Source organism: Maylandia zebra, linkage group LG13, assembly GCF_041146795.1.
Source record: "Maylandia zebra isolate NMK-2024a linkage group LG13, Mzebra_GT3a, whole genome shotgun sequence".
Taxonomy (NCBI): Eukaryota; Metazoa; Chordata; class Actinopteri; order Cichliformes; family Cichlidae; genus Maylandia; species Maylandia zebra.
In genome coordinates this window covers 23,115,416-23,136,345 of record NC_135179.1, presented here as the reverse complement: position 1 = coordinate 23,136,345, position 20,930 = coordinate 23,115,416, and the positions used below count along the sequence as shown (strand labels likewise).

The following is a 20,930-nucleotide window of genomic DNA, read 5'->3' as shown; positions in this document are numbered from 1 at the left end:
CTCGCGCGCGGTGACGTCGATGTTTATATAACTGGGAGGGCACGGTGGGCGAGTGTTTCACTTCGTTTCCTGTGTTTGTTAGGCAAAAGATAGAAAATGTGGAAAGTCGCTTTGACTGTTCTTGCGGCCGCTTTGGCCGTTGGGTATGGGGCCATGGTCGGGGGCTTGACAGACGCCGATATCAACGATGAAGACGTGCAAAACGCTCTCCACTTCGCCGTCGTCCAACACAACCGAGGCAGCAACGATTTGTACCTCAGTCAAGTGGTAGAAGTGATCAAGGTTCAGTCACAGGTGAGTAACGGTCAGATTCGTGAATAACTGAATTGTTCTTTAGGGGAAAGCCATCCAGTAAACCATCGTAGTGATGTGAGCCCTTAAGAAAAGGCCTGCGAAGCGCCCTTCAAAGGTTTCACTTTTAACCACTAAACTAAAGTCCTAGTGGCCGTCCGATGGTCGTTACATACAATTTATTTGCTATATGCCTTCTTAATGGCGTTGGTACTCCCCAAAACATGGCTGGCCTCTTTAATCTTCCCTAATCCTCTCAACCTAGCTTGAGCAGTAGGTCTGCAATGTTCTGTGTACCTGTGTGGAGGCAGCCATTGACCCGCCCGAACAAAAGAGCAGTGTGGGTTTAGGAAAAAAAGGAACCCGACAAAAGCACATCTTTGCTAAAGATTGGTTAATATGCTGACGAGTCATGTATTTATTAATTTTTTTAAGTTTATTTGGCTCTCCTCTTGAACTCTGAGACAAGGCTAGCGTAGCAGCGTGTTGATGTTTGTGTTTTTTCTAGTCATTGGTGAGCTTCTTTGCTCACGGGTGGTTTAAAGAGGAAGAGGAGGAGGAGGAGGAGTTAATTTGCTGTAAATCTTGTATTCAATTTCTTTCCCATTACAGGTGGTCGCTGGCATCAAGTACGTCATAACTGTGAAGATGGCAAAGACCCCCTGCAGAAAGGATGGTGTAGAGGAAGTGTGTGCAATCCACACAGATCAGGCAAAGGCTAAGGTACTGATGGCATCTTCTCAAAAGAAGCAAGATATTTGATCTGTTCTTAAACATCATGCAGCAGCCTTGTAATTAAAGCTGCATTCACACTGGAAGTGATTTGCTCGATGCACATCTCTTTGCAGCTGACGACAGGTGTCCTGTTGAAAAGTGATCATGTGAAACAAATTGATTTCTGATGTTTCTATGTTTTGTTTATTTCATAATAAATCAAAAAAAATTTTTTTGCGTACTTGACATGATTTGACAACACCACCTGAAAGATCCTAATGTTAAATGTATTGTCTGTTTTTCCTTTCAGCCCTACCAGTGCACATTCGAAGTGTGGAGCCGCCCATGGCTTAATTCCATTGAGTTACTGAAGAATGAATGCCAACACTGAGATCTACGTGGGACGCTAGAACGAGAACGCTTGGGAAATCTTACCTTTGTGTCAGAATAATCTTCTCTTAGACTGCAATGCACTTTCCTGTAGGTGGAATAAATATATTAATATTAGTATTTGCTGCCTTTACTACTGCACTGCTTAACTAATCAAACTTGTTTTAAATTTCCAAAATCCACTATCCAGTGTTACAAACTAGGTCTCCCCGATTTTTAAAGAAGCAACTTTGCCTCATCAGTAAACCAAGCAAATAACAAACTGTTGTGTAGTCAAACTGATCATGAGCTGCTTTTTTTTTCCAGATAATTCAGTTTTGAAATAAAGTCAAACTTGCACACAAACTTTAATGTGTCCATGTGGTAAATGCACACAAGGATGACGTTTTAGCTCAATAGAGCTTCTTTGTTGTTGTTGATGGTGATGAGTTCTCTGGATACCTACCCACTGACTAAGAGGAAGGAGAATGTGAACAAATCTGGGACAGACATGACTGACAACAGAAAATGCCATTCACATTATTTTCAACATCTATAAGGAGCTTTGTTTAACCACTCTCCCACTGCTCTCAGTCTACCTAAACGTTGGTGGATAGAGCAGTTGAAGTCAACGCAGAAGCTTGATGTCAGATCATGGGTCAAGTGCAGGTTTGGTGCCCTGTACTCAAAATTAAAAGTGACCAATAAAAGACAAACTATGCAGATTAGTGCAGAATATGATGGAACTACAGCAAATAAAGACTGCTGGTAAGAGATGGAAGTCAGTGTAGGCTAATTCAACTACAGAGGAAGAGGGAGATGTGCATTTGTCCTTCACGCACTCAACTCCAAACACACCACTTCCCAGCAGTCATCTACGTGTCCCAGATAAGCACAGTCTTTGTCCCACTTTTTAAAGTTGTTGCGATACAAGAAGTGGAAAAAATATTTCTATATTTTATATTTATTTTTCCTGAACACTCCATGAACACGCTAGCAGATTTCATTATATCTTTTCCTACGCAATAGAAAACAAACACGCATTTTTTATTTTTATTTTTTGAAAAAACTTCTGGCGGTGAATTAACGACGTTATTTTTTATGACAGGAAGTGGCCTGCTACGTTTATTTCACAAGTTCACAACCGGAGCAATGCGGGCATATCGTAACCCTACGGACTTTGCCTTAACTGTTAATAATTTATAAAGGTTTCTCCATTTTGGTGGATTGGGATGTTTTAAAACATTAGTAAGAAAACTCCGGTATCCAAACATGAAGGTCCTGAACAGAGACGAGCTGCAGGTCGCTGAAGGAGTTCTGCTCAAACACTTACCGAAGAGTTATAAGGTATCTGCGACATAAACCGCGTGTCTTTGTGCTTTACAGCCTCAGCAGCGCTTAAAAGTGTTTCGTGCTTTCAGGTGTACGGTTTCCTGTACGGAATCAACAGGAACAAACCGACTACACTAGAAGTTGTGGTCGATACGTGGCCTGATTTCAAAGTTATCTGCAGACCGGACCCCGGGGTGTGTTTAAATCCCGTCGGAAAACTGTGAATAGATTTTCTCGACGGAAATCTTTCGCTTGTCACGTGATTGTGACAGCTTTTGTTTATTTCACGGAACAAGCGTGACCTGAATTTCATGAAAAATATGGCATACTACAGTACGGATGAACAGAGTTTGAGGAAAATGCTGACAGATGAGAATGCAGTTGATTGGAGCACTTATTTCATGATAGGAGGTGAGCTCAGATCACTGCAGAAAATAAGCACGAAATAAATATGGTGGCTTTTACGTCACTACATTTGACAGCTGTTACTATTTACACAGTTTTATAGACAGAGCACACACTTTGTACAATATTCTAATAAAAAGTTTAATAATCATATGGACATGTTTCCTGCATTAAATACAAACTGCTTGGATAACCTAAATAAACCTAATAAAAAGGAGAGAAAGAAATTAATGTGAATACTTTCCATTTGACAGGGTTTGATGTTTTCCAAGGGTCTTCTGGCAGAAGAGTGAACCACAAAGTCTATACTTCGGTGCATCTGTATTTGCCAGACACCAACCATCTCCACATGTCAACGTATGACAGGTATAATCTGATCATTAAGATTCGCTTTAAGTTATATCTGTGTATAAGTCATGATTTAAAAATAAACCCAAAAAGATAGTACACCCTGTGTCTGTCATGAAACGTCTGTGTGCGGCAAGCAGGAAAGGACCCAAATTTAAGAGTCAAGATTCTTTATTTGTCACATGCCTAGTTATACGAGTACAACAAGCAGTGAAATGTGTCCTGAAACGCTCCTCGACTGTGCAAAAAATAGAACATTATATACAGTAAGTAAATTATATACAAAAAGAGGACATTATGTACAGTAAGTAAGTGAATTTTATAACAATCTGGAAATTTTCAATTGAAAATCTGAAAGTGTACATCGTGCGAGTGGGATGTTAAAGTGTCTTGTGCCTAGTGAGGGTTAGGGTTCAATTCCGACTCGTCTAAAGTGTAGAGTTAAGTGCGTCCCTACTCCAAAATCTGCAGTTTTTGCATCATGCTGTTCCAAGAGTGGGCGTCCACAGGTGACTATGGACTTGGACAATGGGACAGAGGTCAAGAATGCTTTTTTTCCCCATTTTTTTTGTTAACGCTGCCCAGCGCTTCAAAAGTTGCATGTGCAGAAATCAAATCAAATAAGTTGTTTGATTTCCGCAGCTAACCGTGGGCAGTTGAGTGCTGTTTGTGCAGACGCAAAGAGCCTGAACGAGTTCACAGCAACAGCCTGGATCATACGTGATCTCTGCTGCTGGACTTTTCCTATTATTCTCCTTCTAAATGTTATTGGCGGTTGGCAAACAACAGATGGGGCATTACTGCCATCAACTGGTCTGGAGTATGAACTGGACAAAAAAACAAACAAACTCAAATCCTCCCAAACAATTTACCCTCTTTTACACACTGGAATAATTCCTGATAACTTTCACTTCTTAAGTCCTTTTACAGTAAATCAATGAGATCTAGTTTTGTTTTTATATTACTGAGGTTTGGGGACAGTTGTCTTCTCGCCACCTGATTTTTCTGGAGTTGGAATTACAAGGACCTCGATGTGAACACAGCCATCTGTCTTCACACGAAGGATAACCCTGATCGGGTCGTACAGTTTTTGTAACCCAACAATAACAAATAATTATTATGTCTGTCTTCTTCTTCTGTTTACATCCGGTCATCCCAATCCCGTTGTTTGCTCTTTTTTCGAGGAATGGCAGAGACAGACACGAAAACACCTCCCTGCCTAGCCTTGATTATTTTATTATTATCCTACTACTGATTCTATATATCCAGTTCAGGACATTCTGTTCAAACTCCCTTTGGCGAGAGAATATCCTTCTAAACATTATCTAGTGTGACGTGTAAGCATGTAGCAAAAACCCTCAAGCGCTCTATGTTCATTCTCAATATTTCAGCCCAGACATACAACTGGACAAGTCGTTTTAACCCTCAAAACCCAGAGCGCCAATTCGTTTATGAGCACATTGCGTTGTGTATATAAAAATAATAAAAACAGCTTTATTTAATCATTTTCAACCCTAACATTCCATAGTAGTCACATTTCTCTGCTGTGGGGATTGCCGATTGGCTGCAAGATCTCTGCCAGATGTGCCACTCCTCCGGCACAGTGATGTTCATGTTGATATAACTGGGAGGGCACGGTGGGGAGTGTTTCACTTCGTCTCCTGTGTGTTTGTTAGGCAACAGAAACAAGATGTGGAAGGTCGCTTTGACTGTCCTTGCGGCCGCTTTGGCCGTTGGGTATGGGACCCCGGTCGGGGGCTTGACAGACGCTGATATCAACAATGAAGACGTGCAAAACGCTCTCCACTTCGCCGTCATCCAACACAACAGAGACAGCAACGACTTGTACATCAGGCAAGTGGTAGAAGTGATCAAGGTTCAGTCACAGGTGAGTAACGGTCAGATTCGTGAATAACTGAATTGTTCTTTAGGGGAAAGCAATCCAGTAAACCATCGTAGTGATGTGAGCCCTTAAGAAAAGGCCTGCGAAGCGCCCTTCAAAGGTTTCACTTTTAACTACTAAACTAAAGTCCTAGAGGCTGTTACATACAATTTACTTGCTATATGCCTTCTTAATGGCGTTGGTACTCCCCCAAATATGGCTGGCTTCGTAATTTGTCACGTTAATATCCTCTCATCCTCTCATCCTAGCTTTAACAGTAGGTCGGAAATGTTTTTTATGCTTGTGTTGAGGCAGCCATTGGCCCGCCCGAACAAAAGAGCAGTGTGGGTTTTAAAAAAAAAAGGAACCCGACAAAAGCACATCTTTGCTAAAGATTGGTTAATATGCTGATGAGTCATGTTTTTTTAAAAGTTTATTTGGCTCTCCTCTTGAAACCTGAGGCAAGGCTACCGTAGCAATGTGTTGATGTTTGTGTTTTCTCTAGTCATTGGTGAGCTTCTTGGCTCACAGGGGACAGTAGGGGTGTTTAAAGAGGAGAAGGAGGAGGGGTTCATTTGCTGTAAGTCTTGTATTCAATTTTCTTTCCCATTACAGGTGGTCGCTGGCATGAAGTACGTCATAACTGTGAAGATGGTAAAGACCCCTTGCAGAAAGTATGGCGTCGATCAAGTGTGTGCAATCCACACAGATCAGGCAAAGTTTCAGGTACTGATGGCATCTTCTCAAAAGAAGCAAGATATTTGATCTGTTCTTAAACATCATGCAGCAGCCTTGTAACTAAAGCTGCATTCACAGTGGAAGTGATTTGCTCAACGCAGATCTTTTTACAGCTGAAGGCCGGTGTCCTGTTGAAAAGTGATCGTCTGAAACAAATTGATTTCTGATGTTTCTATGTTTTGTTTTTTATTTCATAATAATAAATCACAGTTTTTCTGCATACTTGACATAGTTTTATAGAACTTTTCTGCTGCCCTCTTGTCGCGATGTTGCTGTGAATCCCTTTGAGTGTGTAATGCATATTAATCTGATCGTTAAATACTCATGTTCTTAATAGACATTATGCTATTGGATAAAAAAAAAACCTAAAGCATTTATATGTGTAAATAACACCACCTGAAAGATCCTAATGTTAAATGTATTGTCTGTTTTTCCTTTCAGCCCTACCAGTGCACATTCGAAGTGTGGAGCCGCCCATGGCTTAATTCCATTGAGTTACTGAAGAATGAATGCCAACACTGAGATCTACGTGGGACGCTAGAACGAGAACGCTTGGGAAATCTTACCTTTGTGTCAGAATAATCTTCTCTTAGACTGCAATGCACTTTCCTGTAGGTGGAATAAATATATTAATATTAGTATTTGCTGCCTTTACTACTGCACTGCTTAACTAATCAAACTTGTTTTAAATTTCCAAAATCCACTATCCAGTGTTACAAACTAGGTCTCCCCGATTTTTAAAGAAGCAACTTTGCCTCATCAGTAAACCAAGCAAATAACAAACTGTTGTGTAGTCAAACTGATCATGAGCTGCTTTTTTTTTCCAGATAATTCAGTTTTGAAATAAAGTCAAACTTGCACACAAACTTTAATGTGTCCGTGTGGTAAATGCACACAAGGATGACGTTTTAGCTCAATAGAGCTTCTTTGTTGTTGTTGATGGTGATGAGTTCTCTGGATACCTACCCACTGACTAAGAGGAAGGAGAATGTGAACAAATCTGGGACAGACATGACTGACAACAGAAAATGCCATTCACATTATTTTCAACATCTATAAGGAGTTGGTGGATAGAGCAGTTACACTTTTAATCACTTTGGAAAAGAGGGGAGTTTTTGTCTAACACTATAAAACATATTGGACTTTGGGTGACCAGGGTTCCCACTTTATGTAGGACTACACTGCATGTTTAACCCTTTTCCCACCTGCCCTGCATTCTGAGACACTATCTTACATTTTGATTAATCTCAGTTAAAGTCAATCCAGAAGCCTGTTGAAAGTCTCTTTAATCTGAGGGTTCAGATCACAGGTCAAGTGCAGGTCAAAATTAAACCATTAAAAGTGACCAATAAGATAAGCTGTGCAGAATATGATGGAACTACAACAAATAAAGACTGCTTGTAAGTGGTTGAACTCAGTGAAGAAAAGAAAACTCACTTTAGGCTTATTCAACTACAGAGGGAGAGCTGAGATGTGCATTTGTATTTCGAGTGCTAAACTCCAAACACAAAATTCACACCACCTGTCAGCACTCATCTACGTCACATTGTCCCACGCAAGCACAGTCTTTGTCCCACTTTTAAGTTGTTGAGCTGGAAAAATATATTTTAGATTTCATATTTTTCCTGAACACTCCATAAACACGCTAACGGATAAAACAAACATTTTTTTTAAAAAAAAACTTCTGGCGGTGAATTAACGTTAGAGTTAACGTTAAAGTTATTTTTATGACAGGAAGTGGCCTGCTACGTTTATTTCACAAGTTCAAACCGGAGCAATGCGGTCATATCGTAACCCTACGGACTTTGCCTAAACTGTTAATAATTTATAAAGGTTTCTCCATTTTGGTGGATTTGGGATGTTTTAAAACAGCAGGTTGTGTTAGGTATTTTAGTACCATGGTAGCATTTACTGGATATTGTTTTATAGTGACATTATGCAGGAAAACTCTGTCATTCAATAAGGCCCCTTTGTTTTAGTTGTTTTTCTCTTTGACCCAAGAATTGATGTGTGAGAATCACAGGCTGGTACAAGGTTGAAATACCACAGAGATCACTCCCTCAGCTACATTAGTTTCTTAATCTTTTAGACGCCTGTTGAAGGCCAAATGGTTTGTTTCAGATTTCACTAATGTAAGAACTCTTCGTTTTGTGCCTTGAAAATATGTCGCTGAGATAATCACAATTGTAGCTGAACTAATAAACTACACAAAGGATGCTTCTTCACCCAAGGGCAGGAAGACGCTGCCTTATCTTGGTCTGTACTGGTTTAAACTGATAATCTGCTGTCTCATGAATTTTACCCTCTATATAAACTGTTGTACTTGTGAATAAAGTTGAGTCACTTTGGGAAGACAACCTGAAGCAGTCTCTGTTTTCTTGTTCTCCCAAGCTGCTCCCGAGCTCGTACTAACACGCTGAATGGCATGCTTGAATATTACTTGAGAATATATTTGACTGTGTTACAGACTAAGGGACATTCTCTGCTGATAGACGTCCACGCCTCGGAGGAAGCCGATCCACGGAGTAGGCCCTGGAAACAGTTTCCTTCAGGTTGTTTAAAGTACATTAGTAAGAAAACTCCGGTATCCAAACATGAAGGTCCTGAACAGAGACGAGCTGCAGGTCGCTGAAGGAGTTCTGCTCAAACACTTACCGAAGAGTTATAAGGTATCTGCGACATAAACCGCGTGTCTTTGTGCTTTACAGCCTCAGCAGCGCTTAAAGGTGTTTCGTGCTTTCAGGTGTACGGTTTCCTGTACGGAATCAACAGGAACAAACCGACTACACTAGAAGTTGTGGTCGATACGTGGCCTGATTTTAAAGTTATCATCTGCAGACCGGACCCCGAGGTGTGTTTAAATCCCGTCAGAAAACTGTGGATAGCTTTTCAAGACGGAAATCTTTCGCTTGTCACGTGATTGTGACAGCTTTTGTTTATTTCACAGAACAAGCGTGACCTGAATTTCATGAAAAAGATAGCATACTACAGTACGGATGAACAGAGTTTGAGGAAAATGCTGACAGACGAGAATGCAGTTGATTGGAGCACTTATTTCATGATAGGTGAGCTCAGATCACTGCAGAAAATAAGCACGAAATAAATATGGTGGCTTTTACGTCACTACATTTGACAGCTGTTACTATTTACACAGTTTTATAGACAGAGCACACACTTTGTACAATATTCTAATAAAAAGTTTAATATTTATGTGGACATTTTTCCTGAATTAAATACAAAACTGCTTGGATAACCTCTTGCGAGGAAAAAGAAGAGAAAGAAATTCATGTGAATACTTTCCATTCGACAGGGCTTGATGTTTCCCAAGCACCAATGCTTAAACAAGTGTCTTCTGACAGAAGAGTGAACCACAAAGTCTATACTTTGTTGCATCTTCTGTATTTGCCAGACGCCAACCATCTCCACATGCCAGTGGTTGACAGGTATAATTTGATAATTAAGATGCACTTTAAGTTATATCTGTGTATAAGTTATGATTTTAAAAACACGTTAAAAAAGACCATCCTGTGTCAGTTGTAAGGTTATACATATCGGCATTTTTTTTAATGGCTGTCTTTAGCAAGTCTTAAAATTAGGTCACACAACATATTACACTGTCATGACCTAACAGAAACTAAGCCATAAAACAGAAGCTGTGTAATAAGGTTCTGCCACAGCATTTCAGTCAGGTTGAGGTCTGGACTTTGTTCCATCTGTTCTTTTCAGTCATTCTGTGGTAGATTTATTGCTGTGCTTGGGATCATTATCATGTTGGATGACCCATTTTAGGCCAGTCTTTAGCTGTCAGCCAGATGTCGCCACATGTAACACTACAATGCTTTAATATACAGAGGAATATACAGTGGTCTACTCAAAGACTGCAAGGTGCCCCAGTCCTTTGGCTTCCCAGACTAATGGGTTTTAATAATTGCCTCTTTAATATTATTCCTACTTGGCACCTTACCAGCAAACTGCTCAAGCTTCTGCTTTTATAGAGGTTTACACACTTTCTTCTGATACTTTGATTATCAACATCTGACTGCTGCTTACCTTCCTCATTCAGTGGAAATAGTAAAACCCAGTATGAAGGCAAAAACACGCCAGTCCACTGTGGTCATTTCACACTTAGCCCTTCCAAAATTTGAAATGTATTAAGTACATTGCAGGGTCATTAATCGTCAGAAACTATTAAGGTAGTCGGCTAGTATGTATTTACATGATGTAAATGTGTTAGTACTCTCTTTTTAAACACTTACTGCAGATTACTGCAACTTACCGTAACTTCTACATGCATGTACATTTCATGGCTTGGAGAGGCAAAGCGACAAATGGACACGGTGGACCGGCATGTTTATTACATGTTTTGCAGCGAGATCAGGTTCAATAGTAATAGTATAGTTAGTTTTTCACATACTGCTTCTGCATTTTGGCTCGGTATTTGTTCAATAAACAACGACACAGTGTATTATCTTATGTTTTGTTGATCTGTGGTTGTATTTACCTTATTTTAAGCTCTAATCAAGACCAAATGATGTTTATTATGTAGTTATATATAAAATATTAGACTTTAAGGAGACTGTACATTTTTTCACTATGACTGTAAATATGCTTCAGAGCAATGTAAATTATATTGCTTCTCAACAACTTTTCTTTTCTTTTCTTTTTTTTTAAGTGAGCTTGAGTCGAGGATTTCGTCTCTTAATCTTTCCCACGTTGACTTGGTGAATAAAACCTGGAAGTTCGGAGGAGACGAGAAGGGTTACAGGAAGATTGAAAACCTAATCAGTAACTTCCCATCATGCTGCATCACAGACAGCCAGGGTCAGCCCGTGTCCTGGATACTTGTGTATGATTACTGTGCTCTGGGAATGTTGTATACGCTGCCAGAGCACAGAGGGAAAGGATACGCCAAAATCGTGATCAGCACTTTGGCCAAGAAACTCCATGCTGAGGGTTACCCGGTGTTCTGCTACATAGAAGAGGACAATGTGCTGTCCTACAAGCTCTTTAAAAACATGGGCTTCATTGAGGATCCTTCTTACAGGGCTGCATGGTTGGAGTTCAATTTTTCAGATTAGAGTCAACATCTTTTATATGTACGTCCAACATTTGTATCACGTTGCGCCTTCTTCATTTATAAAAATAGTATTCAAATGAATGCAACCCTCTTATTTATAAAAGTGTGATCACTTCTGGTCTGTTTCTTGGAGAAGACACTGTTTCCTTGGGGTTTGCTTTTGGTTCAAGCCAACTTCTCTGAATTTCATTTTGATATATTTGTCAAAATATGGTGTGAAATGTCCACTTTTCCCCTATTTCAGAATAGTAAAGAACCTTTCCACAACTTCCTGGATCAACTCCAAAAGTAATCTTATCTAAATAGGCTCAATCCCCACTTTTGATAACTTTTTGCCTAGAAACAATCAAATCAATCACATTACCTGCACAACAGAGACAATGATGTAAACTTTTGATAACATTAAAGCATTTAAAGGAGAAGTTTAAATAAAACAGAGCTGCACTGATTTGTACTCAGTAGCTTCGTATTGTTCATTAAGGTGCTTTCTTTAAGGGGGTCACCACACCGGATCATTAACCTCAATCCGAGTTTTGGCCACTCTGTTGTGGAATTATCCCGATCTGCATAAAGACTTTCTTCCTGGGTTCCTGACACAACCCTTTGCATTTATCTGGCTAAATCAGCTGTGAATCATAAAAAACAACTAACATTATAATTAAGTACAAACATTTCAAACTGAAGCTAATATGCTTCTAAAAATGGGGACAGTTTAGTACTTCATTAAAAACTGAGGGGAGCAAATAAAGCTAACTTGTCTGTGTAACCATGAGGTAGGCAAGACTGGACAACACGTTCTCACTCCCAACTCGTCAAACGTGTGACGCATGGTCAGGCTCCCTCTGCTGCACTTATGGACGCGCAGGGTACCCCTCTCGCGTCGGGAATTGACGTGAAGGGTCCTCCGATTGAAGAGATTGCCGGGAAGTGCCTGTTGTCGGTATATTTAGACATTTTCCAAATCACATTGTAGTGACGTATACAGAACACAATAAATTATATAATGTAAACAACTACCTGAAAAACAGGTAGAACGATACTTTTGTATCGTTTATTGCATTTACGGAGGGAGTGATGTATGCTGGGTAATGGCACAGCTAGCGACTGGGTGACTTTATTCACCCGCTTCGGCTGTTATCAGTCCATACATTAGCGTTATTAGCACAAACCAGTCCCATAGATATGGGCCATCTCCTGCTAGATTGTTCAGAAGGTTGTTCTCATCCATCCAGATGGAGGATCACTAACAGGAGCGTGGGAAGACTCCAGAATCCACTCTGGCTGGAATCCGGTGGATATGCAGTGTGTACAGGTAAGACCGTTTAAACGGACAGCATTTATAGAATGACTATTAAAAGGCAGCGAGTGTCAGTAATGTTAATGTGGTTATGTTAGTAATACACCGAGTGCTAATATAACAGCTTTAAGATGCATTTGTAGATATTATTACGTGTTTTACCGTCTTTATGGTGCTAGCTTAAAGTTACGGTGTAAACGTTAGCTTATATTGGAGGAAAGCTGTTACTGGTTAAACGATGTTAGCACAGAAATATTAGCTTCTGTCATGACTGATGAAGTTACTAGTTAATAAAGTTTTCAGTAAAGTGTTTAATCGCAGCCACAGATTGACAGCAAATATCTCGGTTAGCTTCAGTGCATCTATAATAAATATGTGCAAGTTTCAGTGCTTCGTTTAAACTGTATGATACTTGTACTGACCCAGGGTCAGTGTAAAATACAATCCTAGCTGTGTGAACAAAGCCTGGCTCCTTTAATCCTGCATCACAAACCACACGATGCAGGTTATTATTACTCTTTCCTGCTGGCACACCTGTCACACCTGAGAGTCAGCTAGAAACTTACAGTGACGTGGACATCATGCAAAGACTGCCAGACTCTGTAATACTGCAAATGATCAGTGACTCAGGTTAACACTAAACTTTAAACGGCACCTCTGTGTCTCTGTGTGCTGAACATCTAGGATTGAGTCAGGCTGCATTGACTGTGGGACTTTAATGTGTTAAAAGCAGGTTGAAGACGGCTCAGAAACATTTGAAGATTAAAATTTAGCATTATGGCTGCTGGTGGTTTGTAAAGCCTCTACTCAGCTGTATTTTTGTTACTAATTTATGTTTGTTGTTGTTTAACACAGATTTCAGAAGAGCAAATATGCTTAATAGTTTAACTAGATTTCATTTGTCAGTGTGGGACTGCTGAGTCACCTGAAGAACTCATTTCATTCATTCTCCACATGATGTTCATTTACAGAAATGTTTCACAGGAACTGATTCCTCCCAAAGGTTGAACTAGTGTGTTTCCATAGATTACCTCTGTATGAATGTACTTCTTAAATGAAGGCAAGTGTTTGTCCTGTTTTGTTCCTCAGGTACAGTACGTGATATCAAGGGCAGGCGGTCAACACTGGGGGAAGACAAGAAGCAGACGTACTTCCAAGAGGGAGCTGCAGTGAGGTCAGAGGTCAGAATCTGAAACAGCTCAGGTTTATATTTTAGAGGTTATAAAAAATCAAAATGTATTTATAAAGAAACCTTTAAATAATAGTCATAATTATGATTATTATAAGAAATATCAAACATTTAAGTGGATTTTCTGTTACACATATTGTGTTAGCCCTGCAATAAACTGGCAGCCTGTCTTTGTCCTGTATCAGCTGGGATAGGCTTCATCCTCCCGCGACCCTGAATTGGATACATTGTATTCCAATTATGTAATCTGATCATTTACAAACTCAAGGTTTATAATCAAAATGTAAGTAATAATTATAAAATGGGAAAGCAGAAATAAGTGTGACATGAATGTAAATGTGTGAGCTGACATAGAGGACAGCTACATGTAGTCTGAAAAACCTTTGTTGTCAAGTTTGCTGGTATATCAGCACGAGATCTTCTTACATAGAAGAGACATTAAAGTCTCTAACTCAGTGAAGCATTATTGGTCCCGTCTGTTTGGATAAATATAGTAAGTTGATGTATGTCCATTTATTGACACATTTTCTTAAGTGCTTATCCAGCTCAGGATCACAGTGGAGCTGCAGCTGGATATGTTCACTAAATAAACCTTACAAAAGTCAACAATAAACCTGCATCCATGTACGTTGTTGTCCACAGGATGAGAAAATCAAACTGGAAGACTGTGGAACATGTTAATAAATGTTTGTGTGTTTATGCCTGTGTCTTTCACAGGAGGCGCTGGAAGGTTTCCCTAATAGTTCCTGGTGAATCAAAGCAGAACCATAAAGGTTGCTGGATTGCATGATGGCCTTACCCCTGAGCAGTCATCCTGTTACAGGAGGAACCAGTTAGAAGCTGTTTTCAAAGTAGCTGAGCAGATTTCATCTCAAGTAAGCAATTAAGTGTTTGTTCGTTTGTTCTGCCACTTAAAGAGCATTTAAGGACGTCTTTCGAGTGTCCAGTTGAATTAATTCTACTGGCTCTCATGGTCATTTGTGATTATAGACATATTTTTCATGTTCATCCAGCTATTTAGTAAATTCTATCTATTTAGTAATATCCGTCAGCTATAAAATGTAATATAAATATAAAAATATCTAAATATCTCCTGTCCTTTATGTTTTAATGATGTAAGTCTGTTTACATTAGCATTCCTCACATATCAATGAGATGCTGTACAGTACAATCCTGCTGACACAGCAGAGGGATAACGACGGCTATTCAACATCGTTACACGACACATTCGAGCTGCATGATGCAGACAAAGTGACTAAATCATCTTTTTTGTGGTTTATTGTCTTCAAAGCAGCAGACAAAGCCGATTGCAGAAGATGTCGGAGAAGAACTTCAGGCCGTGGACTGAAAAGGTATTTTTTTCTTGTTATCAAAAGACATTTGGAGTGGCAGCTTCTACAACTGGTTGTGCTGAAGTAAAGCTTACAGTCTAAGAAATCACAGTGTTGATATTCAGCACAAAGAGAAAAGCTCACTTGTTTGAATTAATTTACAATCATAGTTTTATAAATTCTGACTGTAAACAGCTTTTACAGCTTTGATATTGTTTGACAATCGATATCAGGTGATAGGGTTTAATTTAAAGGTTTCTGTGTCCCAATGAGCCATTCACACTGATCAGTGTCAGTTTAACTGTAACACATTCATTATTTAGATTCAACAAAGAAATAACTGAATGTAAAAAAATGGCAGCCCTCAGGCAGGTTTATAGAGATATATGCATGCATTATGAAATTTATGTATCCCAGATAATTGTTATTCATCTAGTCATGGCAGACCTACCTCTTCCTCCCAAGTTAACTGCAACCCAAAAGAACTAGTGGGGCTATTTACACACTCACAACCAGTGTGGGGTAAAAAGAGCCACCAAAAAGCTGTCAGCCACAGATGTGCTAGAAGAGTTAGAAACTCTACTTATGGAGAAACTTTCTAAGTCTAACAGGGGACAGGTACTCCTGCCCAAATAACATGATATAACCCCACATACAGCCCAGCCATAAAGTGAACCAAGTCATTTAGTTAAAGACAGCATGGGACCAAATGCATGTAACCAGCCTGCACCCACCTGACATTTCTTCCTCCTGAATTAAATGAATGAATGGATGAAAGTTAAATGACTACAAACCTAAAGCCACTAGTTCCCACACTGGAGCTCCCTGACACTGTGTGTTAACCGTATTTAGCTTGTATCAACAGTTGTAACAGGCTAAGCCACCTGAGACACTGCATTGAATGATTGTTCCTGTCTTAATGGTTTCAGCTCAGATGTTCTGCTTTTTCCTTTCAGTAGATCAAAGCAGCTCGTGCTCCTTCTGCTTCCAATTTAGAAGAAGAAGAAGAAGAAGAAGAAGGCGAAGGCTTCAGCGAAGTGGCGTTCATGGTCTCAGTGAACAGTCATGGTCACACACTGCATGTGGTTTTAAAAGCAACATGTCTGTTCACCACAACAATGGAGATGTGTAATATTAGTGCAGCTACGGTTTGTTCTTGAACATCAGTTCTGTTTTCTACTTTGATCACTTAGACCAAAAAAGTGTTGTTTTCAGATTCTTTCTTTTACATCTATAAAGCACCTGCTCATTTTTTATTACAATTAGTTTCACATGAATGTTAGTATTTCCTTTATGATCTTTTAATGCTTACACCACACTGTACATGTCTACATTAGAGACATTTCTGTTACCTGTGTCTGTTGACTCGGAGCTGTGAAATGTTCTTTTATTTGATACACAATATGAAGCTCATAATTTTCTTACAAATAAAACTCTAATGACAAACATGAACAGCTGTGCTTATTTCTGAGACATGAGTTTTTGAATGTGTTCATATTTAGACAGTGTGCATCTGTCTGCTGAAACTGTAATGGTGAACCTGAGGTGATGGTCAACAGAAGGCAAATATATACAGTGGGGCAAAAAAGTATTTAGTCAGCCACCGATTGTGCAAGTTCCCCCACCTAAAATGATGACAGAGGTCAGTAATTTGCACCAGAGGTACACTTCAACTGTGAGAGACAGAATGTGAAAAAAAATCCATGAATCCACATGGTAGGATTTTTAAAGAATTTATTCGTAAATCAGGGTGGAAAATAAGTATTTAGTCAATAACAAAAATACAACTCAATACTTTGTAACATAACCTTTGTTGGCAATAACAGAGGTCAAACGTTTACTATAGGTCTTTACCAGGTTTGCACACACAGTAGCTGGTATTTTGGCCCATTCCTCCATGCAGATCTTCTCGAGAGCAGTGATGTTTTGGGGCTGTCGCCGAGCAACACGGACTTTCAACTCCCGCCACAGATTTTCTATGGGGTTGAGGTCTGGAGACTGGCTAGGCCACTCCAGGACTTTCAAATGCTTCTCACGGAGCCACTCCTTTGTTGCCTGGGCGGTGTGTTTTGGATCATTGTCATGTTGGAAGACCCAGCCTCGTTTCATCTTCAAAGTTCTCACTGATGGAAGGAGGTTTTGGCTCAAAATCTCACGATACATGGCCCCATTCATTCTGTCCTTAACACGGATCAGTCGTCCTGTCCCCTTGGCAGAAAAACAGCCCCATAGCATGATGTTTCCACCCCCATGCTTCACAGTAGGTATGGTGTTCTTGGGATGCAACTCAGTATTCTTCTTCCTCCAAACACGACGAGTTGAGTTTATACCAAAAAGTTCTACTTTGGTTTCATCTGACCACATGACATTCTCCCAATCCTCTGCTGTATCATCCATGTGCTCTCTGGCAAACTTCAGACGGGCCTGGACATGCACTGGCTTCAGCAGCGGAACACGTCTGGCACTGCGGGATTTGATTCCCTGCCGTTGTAGTGTGTTACTGATGGTGACCTTTGTTACTTTGGTCCCAGCTCTCTGCAGGTCATTCACCAGGTCCCCCCGTGTGGTTCTGGGATCTTTGCTCACCGTTCTCATGATCATTTTGACCCCACGGGATGAGATCTTGCGTGGAGCCCCAGATCGAGGGAGATTATCAGTGGTCTTGTATGTCTTCCATTTTCTGATGATTGCTCCCACAGTTGATTTTTTCACACTAAGTTGCTTGCCTATTGTAGATTCACTCTTCCCAGTCTGGTGCAGGTCTACAATACTTTTCCTGGTGTCCTTCGAAAGCTCTTTGGTCTTGGCCATGGCGGAGTTTGGAGTCTGACTGTTTGAGGCTGTGGACAGGTGTCTTTTATACAGATGATGAGTTCAAACAGGTGCCATTCATACAGGTAACGAGTGGGGGACAGAAAAGCTTCTTACAGAAGACGTTACAGGTCTGTGAGAGCCAGAGATTTTCCATGTTTGAGGTGACCAAATACTTATTTTCCACCCTGATTTACGAATAAATTCTTTACAAATCCTACCATGTGAATTCATGGATTTTTTTTTTCACATTCTGTCTCTCACAGTTGAAGTGTACCTCTGGTGCAAATTACTGACCTCTGTCATCATTTTAAGTGGGGGAACTTGCACAATCGGTGGCTGACTAAATACTTTTTTGCCCCACTGTATCAATATAAAACAATATTGAAGTAATGTCTTTACCCTGTGCAGCGTGTGGACGCTGTGCACGCAATCACCTTATTCACTGTAGTAAACATGCCCCGCTACCTCACGTGACTGACTGTCTCCATGGTTACATCGTATATTATTAGCTATGTAAACAGCTTCCAAAGATACCGCCATAGCTCTCTGCAGCTGTAACACTTAAACACTTTGCAAATCATTTCATGTTTTTGATAGTTATGAAGACAGAATATGTTTCTAAGGTCATGCTAGGCGGTTGCTATGGTGGTTGCTGTGGACTTGGGTGGACCGCGTCCGATTCCTGTTATTAGCTGTCCGCCGCAGGAAGGCTGCGTTCCATTTACAAGTAGTGACAGTCTGCCGCAACTCGAACTCAAACCCCGCTTTGTTCTTTAATTATAGGCCTTTTATAGCCGTTCATGACACGCACACACACACATAAAGCACTTTGCCTCACCATGAGAATGCAAGTTTACCTAACCTAACTGTAACCCATGTGAAATACAGGGCTGCAAAATCCCTTTTTGTAATCTAAGGCTATAGCCTGTTATTGTCACAAGGGGGCGCTGTGATGCAGTCTTGTGTTCTGACGACCTTGCGTCTAGTGCGCAGGAAGTATTACCTCTCTCTTCCTGTGAGATCTTCCCTCTGATGGCGGTCAAGTACGTGTCGGAGCGCATGGAAAAAGTATCTTGGCCCCGAACTCTGACCACAAAGGGAATAACGTCTGTCAAGTTATTTGTGTCTGAAAATCCCGATTGGTTTTTTTGAACTACTAGAAGAATTCTGGAGAACCACTGACGGCGAGAACAGCCCAAATGAGATCCTGGATGATCGTGAAATGGTGTGGCCAGCCATGCGATCGGATTGTGGGATTTGCCTGAGAAACTGATTCAAGCAACCCTGGATTACAGATAAGCCCTATGCACTACTTTTCCTACCCGGATAATAGGGTTTGCACACTGACAATTCCCCTACAGTACACCTGTTTGGGTTTTCAACGACTTTAAAGGACAATTCAGACTGGACAATTCAAACTTCACAACAGGAACACTTTAATCTGTTTCATTCATTCCAAAGAGCTCTGATACTGTTCAGTATAAATCTTCCATTTAAATGTCTTTATTTTGTTTTGTTTTACATGTCTTCACCTTTAAAAATGCACTATTAGTGTGCAATTTGGGTTATTGTGTTGTATATGTGTATAAATGGTACTGAGGCAATAAAGGTCCCAGTTATTCACTTCCAAGCCAACTCCTTTTGTGAGTCTCCAAAACAAAACCACCTCCTGAACCTAGAAAGATGTCTAGGGTCTCTATTTGAAGTGAGAGTGTACTGGTCCTGAGTAGAGGCGCTACATAACCTTAAAGTATCTGATATAGGATAGAAAAATGAAGCAACCAGAGATTTAATGATGAAGACTCTGGGTTCTGTAGTTCACGTTTTACAGTCCTGAATGACTCTTTGCATATGATTCATTGAAGAGGAGTTTAGAATGCACTTTACATTTAGACTGTTGCTGTTTCATTTTTTACATTGTTGCCGTGTTATGTCATGAATAAGGTTCACCTGCTGGGGGTTTGATGGATCAGCTGGACAATACAGTCAAAGACAGACTTCATTCATCATATGCAAGAATCCTAGTTGGATTTTTGTTGTCACTCATGTTTTTGAACCAAATATTGAAAACAATTCTGACAGACTGGATACCTGGTCAGGGTGTACGTTACCTTGTACTCAAGCATCCCAGAACAGAGCCCTGCCCCACCATGAGCCTGGGTGGATACGTGGTTATAATATAAAAGGACCGATACTGAATATGAATATTTCATGAAAATTGAATTATAATACAAATTAGTAATAAGGGTTTCTCTGCCCCCTTATCTACCCCATACTCAAAGAGCTGCGGGCAGAGAGGGTGACAGGCGAGGATGGCACTGAAGAGAAGATGCTGGGTTTCTGGAGTCTCCTGGTCCTGTCAGTATTAGTAGGATGCATCTGCTGTCTTCTCGTGGATGCTCACCTACCTTGACTCGTTCCAGCGTGGTATGGATTTCCCAACACTGCGGACAGTGGCCCACGTCAGAGACGTTTAATATTGATTACATATGTCTGAATTGCTAACCCTAACCCTAGCTCAACAGACCACAATGCCCTGGACTGTCAGTATTATTACATGCTGTGAACATAAGTACCTTTGATCACAGTTTATGTTGTAAAAGAGAAGGAATATTGGAAAGAAAGATCAACATTGTGATATTATTTCTTCCAAACTGACCAGAAACATGCTTGTCAGACTCTCACAGCAAAGGATCAGACTCACTGTGCATGACAGCTCGGGCCAATGATGTCTGTCAGTTGTTTAGTGCTTCTGTACAGTTAGGGTCACCGTCTCTATTTCAGAATAATTAATATGCAGAAAACACTAAAAGTTGATTGTCTTCCAATATTTTAGCATAATTAAAAAACTTTGACTTTGTGAGTACATATTATTAGTCCTAATGCCAGTATGAGTCTTCATAACTCCTGCTTTGAAATACTGAACTTTAAAATTGACCTGATGAAAGATCATTTACAGTGGCACTCTGTCAGGATCATTCTGACTGTAAGATCACTGTATTAATCTGAATCCTTCTGAAATGTGCTGTGAATGAATGCTGATGCAACTCACTGTGGGAAAGCTGTTAATAAAAGGAATCTGTGACACATGCAACACATTCACAGAGGAAGAGGACACAAAGGGAGGACACGCAGAGGCTGTG

At 40.3% G+C, this 20,930-nt stretch overlaps 3 protein-coding genes across 7 annotated transcripts; all 3 read left to right on the top strand.

The window, feature by feature from the left end:
• The first annotated feature begins 29 nt into the window (after positions 1 to 29).
• Positions 30 to 1,740, top strand: cst3 (cystatin C (amyloid angiopathy and cerebral hemorrhage)). The gene is made up of 3 exons (XM_024804675.2): positions 30 to 294; positions 904 to 1,014; positions 1,316 to 1,740. The coding sequence occupies exons 1-3, from the start codon at positions 97 to 99 to the stop codon at positions 1,394 to 1,396; spliced, it is 390 nt and encodes a 129-aa protein (XP_024660443.2). The 5' UTR covers positions 30 to 96; the 3' UTR covers positions 1,397 to 1,740.
• A 764-nt stretch (positions 1,741 to 2,504) lies between these two features.
• On the top strand, positions 2,505 to 6,945 carry LOC101488042 (cystatin). Of its 4 annotated transcripts, none has more exons than XM_076891826.1 (5): positions 2,505 to 2,721; positions 2,796 to 2,900; positions 3,366 to 3,477; positions 5,136 to 5,347; positions 5,957 to 6,121. In XM_076891826.1, the coding sequence occupies exons 3-5, from the start codon at positions 3,471 to 3,473 to the stop codon at positions 6,104 to 6,106; spliced, it is 369 nt and encodes a 122-aa protein (XP_076747941.1). In that variant the 5' UTR covers positions 2,505 to 2,721; positions 2,796 to 2,900; positions 3,366 to 3,470; the 3' UTR covers positions 6,107 to 6,121. The 4 variants fall into 4 exon arrangements, with proteins under 4 accessions (XP_076747941.1, XP_076747943.1, XP_024660488.2 ...); XM_024804720.2 differs by lacking the exon at positions 2,796 to 2,900 and adding an exon at positions 6,521 to 6,945 and having other exon boundaries at positions 2,587 to 2,721; positions 5,957 to 6,067; XM_076891828.1 differs by having other exon boundaries at positions 2,505 to 2,900.
• Positions 6,946 to 7,804: 859 nt separating this feature from the next.
• On the top strand, positions 7,805 to 11,604 carry LOC101464526 (glycine N-acyltransferase-like protein 3). 2 transcript variants are annotated; one of them, XM_076891825.1, is made up of 6 exons: positions 7,805 to 7,954; positions 8,632 to 8,748; positions 8,823 to 8,930; positions 9,027 to 9,145; positions 9,388 to 9,522; positions 10,752 to 11,604. In XM_076891825.1, exons 2-6 carry the CDS (start codon positions 8,674 to 8,676, stop codon positions 11,155 to 11,157), a joined length of 843 nt encoding a protein of 280 aa, XP_076747940.1. In that variant the 5' UTR covers positions 7,805 to 7,954; positions 8,632 to 8,673; the 3' UTR covers positions 11,158 to 11,604. The 2 variants fall into 2 exon arrangements, with proteins under 2 accessions (XP_076747940.1, XP_024660435.2); XM_024804667.2 differs by lacking the exon at positions 7,805 to 7,954 and having other exon boundaries at positions 8,034 to 8,748; positions 9,027 to 9,144; positions 9,390 to 9,522.
• Positions 11,605 to 20,930: the final 9,326 nt, after the last annotated feature.

Bases quoted from the DNA above. Each gene is read 5' to 3' on its own strand.
- cst3 (XM_024804675.2), top strand. From the start codon at position 97: ATGTGGAAAGTCGCTTTGACTGTTCTTGCGGCCGCTTTGGCCGTTGGG. The intron at 295-903 runs GTGAGTAACGGT...TTCCCATTACAG, and splicing joins TGATCAAGGTTCAGTCACAG to GTGGTCGCTGGCATCAAGTA. The intron at 1,015-1,315 runs GTACTGATGGCA...TTTTCCTTTCAG, and splicing joins CAGATCAGGCAAAGGCTAAG to CCCTACCAGTGCACATTCGA.
- LOC101488042 (XM_024804720.2), top strand. The intron at 5,348-5,956 runs GTGAGTAACGGT...TTCCCATTACAG, and splicing joins TGATCAAGGTTCAGTCACAG to GTGGTCGCTGGCATGAAGTA. The intron at 6,068-6,520 runs GTACTGATGGCA...TTTTCCTTTCAG, and splicing joins CAGATCAGGCAAAGTTTCAG to CCCTACCAGTGCACATTCGA.
- LOC101464526 (XM_076891825.1), top strand. From the start codon at position 8,674: ATGAAGGTCCTGAACAGAGACGAGCTGCAGGTCGCTGAAGGAGTTCTG. The intron at 8,749-8,822 runs GTATCTGCGACA...TCGTGCTTTCAG, and splicing joins ACTTACCGAAGAGTTATAAG to GTGTACGGTTTCCTGTACGG. The intron at 8,931-9,026 runs GTGTGTTTAAAT...TTTATTTCACAG, and splicing joins TCTGCAGACCGGACCCCGAG to AACAAGCGTGACCTGAATTT.